Raw genomic sequence first — 6,000 nt, forward strand, 5'->3', positions numbered from 1 at the left:
TTACTGCATGTAAATACCTCTGTATATTCAGAAGTGCTGTGTTACTATGACAGATAGGTCAATAACTCTCTTGTCTTTGGTTCTGCAGCAAGCTCATGAAGCCTTCAAGATAGCACAGTCTCTGGAGCCTTCTTACTTACTGTGTTGGATAGGGCAGGTAAGGTGATAAATACTCCTGAAACTGTGCACCGAGCCTTTTTTTTTGGTCAAGGAGAAGACTTTGACTCCATCCTAATAATTGGCACTTAATCGTGTTCTTGAAAATAACACATTTTAAGTAAATGTGTTTAAATGTTTACATTAAGGGAGCTTCTGCCTCCCCTGAGGGTGGATGGGACCCTTTGTTTCCATACCATGGGAGCTACATTCATCAGGTACTTTATATAATGTCTTTCTCACTGATGTTGTGAGTTCTGTGAGACAATAGCTATTAAAAAAACAATCACTGTTTGCTGTTTGTACTCTGAGGCTTTTTATTGACCGTTGCCACCGAAGCACCATCTTCATAACGTGCTAGATATTTCAGCTTCACCTGTACCACTAGCTCATTATCTGGCATGCATTATCTCTCTTGTCAGCCCTGCTTTCTAACACCACTGTTAGAAAAAGTAAGTCTGTAATGTACCTGGGACAAAAGCAGTTCTTATTTCCTGGACAGTTACCTTCTCCTTACCAGTGAGGGCTGCATATGCTCCTGGCCATCCATGAATAGTTAGAAGTACTTGTGACTCATACTTCAATGATCACTGTAGGTGTGCTTCATAATCCCATGCTGCTGACCTGCTAATGATATCTAATAGAAACTGGATTCTGGGGGAGAACCTAGCACCATCACATGTCAAAATTCAGCTCCTGTCCCATGTTACGAGTTGTGCTAAGAGACACAAAGCAGCTGAAGACTGAGTTTCAAGTACTGATACATTAGAAACTGCTTGTGCAGTTTGATTGTATTTGGCTTATTCATAAAACCAGTGTTTCTTGGAGAGTGTGAGAGAAAGAGTCTTCATGTTAAATGCTTCAGATGTGTATGATGTAATGTGTGCAGAGTTTTTTGTCAATGTCATAAATTTTGAAGTACCTGACTACAGCAACACTTGCTTCTCTGTAGGCTCTTATTGCAGAGACAGTAGACAGCTATGATACTATGGATCTTTTCAGGCACACAACTGAACTCAGTATGCATGTAAGTGTAACAGTTTTATTGTACTGAAGTTTCTGTATATCTAATATCTCTACTTTGGTGATGTAATTTTTAAAAAATAGGCATGTCGCAAATGGTGAAACAGTTATGGTGTACCACGTGAGAGAGTCTGACTTCCATGTTGTTGCTCTTGGCTTGTGCTGCCACTGATTAGCAGGCGTTTACTTTATTAAATGCTTTATTCCAAATGGTCTAAGAAATCAGTTTCATGAGTCATGCAAAGACGTTCTTGTCATCCCACAGAATTGGAAGGAGGTCAAAGGCATAAATTGTAACTATTCCAGGAGAGAGCAAGGATATTGCCAGTGCCCTTAGTTGTAAGAAAGTGAAGGCCTTCACATTCTTGTTACAGCTTTTCCTCTGTCATCCCTCCAGTGATGCAGGAAGTGATAATGTTTATGTAAGAATTCTCTTTGCCCAAAGGACAAGTTAACTTTTGTTTTCTTCTCCTGCTTAACACTGATGCAGATTTTTTAGGCAAGACTGTGCCTTGAAACACAGAATTATTACTATAATCTTTAATTATTTTGCTGTTGCTTGAGCAGCTTTAATGAATCCAGGTTTTTTTGTTTGTTTCTTGAGACTGAGGGAGCAAAAGGCTATGCCTACTGGGTATGTTCAACGCTGCAGGATAAAAGCAACAGAAACACTGAACTATATCTGTACAACATTGTTCAGATGAATGCTATTCCAGCAGCCCAGGTGGTCTTGAGCAAATATACAGGTAGGTGATTTAAATACCTTACTAACCTGTCAAGATTAACAGATGCACCTGTACTAATTTTGGCAAAGAGTGATCTTGCTGTGTTAGGGAGAGGCTTTTGAGCTGTAAAGGAACCAAAACAGGGTAATTGGGGCACTGATTTTTATTACCACAAAAATATGAAGTAGGTATGAATTCTGTTTGCTGGCTCATTCCAGCAGATTTTGCTTCAAAGACCAGCCAAAGTAAGAACCAAAGCCTTGTGATACTTGTCATTGGGTGTTTGCTGTCAGACTTCCTTCAGGTGTGTCCATATGCATGCTACCTCCTCTACCCCATGCCATGATGTTTGACAGAAGCCTACTCCCAGATGCTCTGTAACTCCATAACCTCAAGCACATGATTCTGTTAACCTTCAGCAGGAGATGAACTGTATTTTTGCGCATGGTTCCAAGCCAGTGCGGCCTCACTGATGGGGTCAGATTGTATATATCTAGCCTGGAATGTAGATAGAGCAAATGGGTTTTCTTAAATCTTCATCCATTACTTTACATAAATCCTTTGGTGAATAAATTGTTGCTCGTTTTTGAGAGCTACAAAATAAGGCGCAAGCATTTAAAATGTGATAATGAGATAACTTCCTTAACGAGATAATGTTAAAATGAGATAATGTTAAAATGAGATTGCTTCTTTGACAAGAACTTCACAATGACCTGGCAGTGTGCATACAGAGCCCAGAACCACCCCCGTGTGCTGGGCTGGATCCCCAGAGTGTGAGCAGCAGCTCGAGGGACAGGATCCTGCTCCTCCACTGCACTCTGGGGAGACCCCACCTGCAGTCCTACATCCAGCTCTGGGGCAGCAACACAAGAGGGATGTGAAGCTGTTGGAGCAAGTCCAGGGGAGGCCATGGAGGTGCTGTGAGGGCTGAAGCAGCTCTGCTCTGGAGACAGGCTGAGAGAGCTGGGCTCGTTCAGTTTGGAGAAGAGAAGGCTCCAGGAGACCTTAGAGCAGCTCCAGTGCCTGAAGGGGCTACAAGGAGGCTGGAGATGAGCTTTGGACAAGGGCCTGTGGGGCCAGGACAAGGAAGAATGGCTTTAACCTGACAGAGGGGAGACTGAGATGAGATCTTAGGCAGAAGTTCTTCCCTGTGTGGGTGGTGAGGCCTTGGCACAGGTTGTCGGGAGTACCTGTGGCTGTCCCATCCTTGGCAGTGTTCAAGGCCAGGTTGCATGGGCTTGGAGCAACCTGGTCTACTGGAAGGAGATTTGGAACTGGGCGGTGTTTAAGGTCCCTACCAACCCAAACTGTTCTGTGGTTCTTGAAAATGCGAGAACATATTTCTTTGTCCAATCCCTGTTCTTAAATGGACTGCAGGAGGGTCCTACGTGATCATTCTTAATCTGGGAAAAAAGGCTAAAAGTCGGAGATGACAGCTGTAAAATATGTACCTTAGCTACTAATAAATATTTCAAAGTTGTAGAATTAAAAATAAAGTGTAAGATTCTACTAGTGTTTTACTATAGTCAGTATGAGCTGAATAGTTTCCTATTTCATAAAAAAAACCCAAAACACTGCATGTTTTAAAACTTAAAATCCATGGAGTGCATTAATCCTGTGTCTTAACATTTTAAACATTTTTTAGTTAACCTGGTGCGATGTTGTAGGTCTTTGTATCTCTTCTGTATTTGCCTGCAGCGTGCCAAAGTGATTCCAGTGAGCAACGGACAGAGGCACTTGGCAGAATGTTTCCTGTGTATGTGTACATTGTAGCATCGGTGTAGCAATGTTTTTGTAATAATTTTGTAATCTTTCTGATCATGTTCTCTATATTGTCAATTCTGATTTTCTAGAAAGAAATCCAGATGATGCATGTTCTTTCATGATGCTTGGTTATTTGAATGAGCACCTGAATCTAAAAAGGCAGGCAACAGATGCCTATGAGAGGTAAATGACACAGTCTTGGAAAATTTACTTATACAAGCTCCTTGATCTCTTTTTCCATGCACCATCTGAAAAACTTAAGGGTTTTTCTTTTCCTTTAGTAAACCTTACTTTCTCAATTCAAGAGTAGATTTCAACTAAATGCATTGTGAGGGAAGGTGTGGGGATGTTCTTACATCTAATTTAGAAGTGCAGAATGCAGAAGTGGAGAAGTAAAGGCATTCCAAGTCGTCCATGTCTTACCAGGACATTTAGCTAATTCACTCTATGGGATTTAAGTGAAATTTTGGAGGCTGGTAAGCTGAGTTTTAGTTTTGGTCTTTACTCATTCTAGTTAATGGAGGTGATTGGGCTCTGGCTTTGCTTTTTTATCTTCTCCCTTCTTTTCAAATGGTAGGTGGACATGATGAAGGAATGTGTTTGGTGGATATATTTGCTGATGCAGTGAAATGGGCTCTGTTTGTGCTTAATTAGCATAGGAAAGCTTCTGATTAAAACATTTGTCCACTGTGAGAACTGTTGTCAAAGTGTGTGTTATAGTCAGATGGTAATCATTCTTTATTGTCATTAATTTCAGGGCAGCTTCATTGCTGAAAAACTCTGCTGATACTGAGAAATATAATACAGCAATGCAAAACTATGGCAGGTGTCTGTGGTAAGTGTTGGCTTATTTTCGCAGCCTCTGACTTCAGCTTTGGATATAGTCAATACAGTCATGCAGATCATGAAGGAGGCCAAAAAGTGGTTGTTAGAAATAATCTACTAAACATCATTTAACTGTAGACATGTTTGACTGAAGTTTTTTATGTGCTCCAGAAATGAGCAAAAAAAAAAAAAAAAAAAAGTCAGATTGCAAGGAATTGCTCAGTGTTTTCATAGTTCGTAACATGTCAGTGATTCCCTTATCCTTACCTTGATATTTAAGTGCCTTAACATAGTCTACACAATGTAGCTGGTTTATGGTCTCCAGAATAAATTGGTTTTTTTAGAGTCCACAGTTGAGATATGTAAGGGTTTAACTAGAACAAAATAGCTGCTTCAGGGTTTATTTAAAATCACTTCTACCTGCAATTTGAATGTGTACTGACTTGTACAACCTGAAGCATGTGGGGTTGGGGTATTGTGTACATGAATGTGACCCGCTTATGACCCTCTCTTCTGCAGTTCTACTCAGAATTCTCAGTTCTACTCAGAATTTGCCATTCCCTTCTGGTTCTGAGGGAATGCAGGATGCAAGTCTTAACAGATGAGGATTTTCAAACTTCTCTTTGATATAACTCAAGCTCTGCTAATCAGATGTCAGGTCTCTGGGAAAACTTCATATATTCTGAAGTTTTTGTACATGACACTAGAATTTCTAGGCTGTGGTAATTCATTCTTTAACTTCAGGGAAGATTTTAGAAGCAACTTTTCAGTTTCCTGTAGTCTCACATCCATGCTGTATGTGTGGTAATTCCTGTGTGCCATTTAAGCAAGAGGAAGGCTCCAGTAACTAATAACTAGTTCTGTTAAACACAATCCTATAATTTCTTCCACAGTGATCTTCGAACAAGAATGCTGTATGTCTGTCTGTATGTACACTCGACTATCTGTGTGCATGCATACTTTGATTAGCCCTTTTCATGTTACTCCTTTTCTATTTTCTCCCACTCTTTTGTGTTAACCATTAAGTGACATCTTCACATAAAGCTGTCATGCAGATGGGGAGGACTTTTTTGATATCAGTTATTCTTCATGCAAAAGAGAGTTGGAGAGAGTAACTGCTATAACAGAAGGAGGAATATTGCACATTCATGTCCTAATCTTGCTCTTTCCAGAGCAAGTTGTAAGTTGTCTACTTACGACTGTTGTAGAAAAGAAGATATTTGTCTACAAGGACAGCTGCTCTGAATTATAGCAAATGTTGGCAACATTCTTCATACCAGTGTCTGGTTTTGTTTTTACAGTGCCCTTGGCGAGTGTGATAAGGCCATTGAGGTTTATACATCAATACCCTTAACAAAGTTTGATGGCATTGTGGGGATAGCATTAGCCTACTTCAAGAAAGGACTCATACAAGAAAGTATCAAAGGTAAGCATCTGCCTAATTCAAAGCATTATGGGACAAATCTCTTGAGAGTAACCTTATTTTTTTATTTTGTCTGACCAGCCT

The 6,000-nt window shown here is 40.2% G+C and overlaps 1 protein-coding gene across 1 annotated transcript in view; it reads left to right on the forward strand.

Annotated features, from left to right (window-relative positions):
- SKIC3 (SKI3 subunit of superkiller complex) overlaps positions 1–5,993 on the forward strand; it is a 31,265-nt gene extending 25,272 nt beyond the window's left edge. Inside the window, exons 25-30 of the mRNA XM_061347812.1 lie at positions 89–157; positions 1,109–1,183; positions 1,784–1,925; positions 3,758–3,851; positions 4,426–4,503; positions 5,795–5,993. Of these exons, the coding sequence (XP_061203796.1) occupies positions 89–157; positions 1,109–1,183; positions 1,784–1,925; positions 3,758–3,851; positions 4,426–4,503; positions 5,795–5,993 (657 nt within the window). The remainder of the gene's footprint in view (positions 1–88; positions 158–1,108; positions 1,184–1,783; positions 1,926–3,757; positions 3,852–4,425; positions 4,504–5,794) is intronic.
- The last annotated feature ends 7 nt before the right edge of the window (positions 5,994–6,000 follow it).

The sequence above is a fragment of the Neopsephotus bourkii genome, unplaced genomic scaffold, assembly GCF_033783945.1.
Source record: "Neopsephotus bourkii isolate Nb327-2 ecotype Australia unplaced genomic scaffold, CSIRO-AGI_Nbou_v1 NB_327, whole genome shotgun sequence".
Lineage (NCBI taxonomy): Eukaryota > Metazoa > Chordata > Aves > Psittaciformes > Psittacidae > Neopsephotus > Neopsephotus bourkii.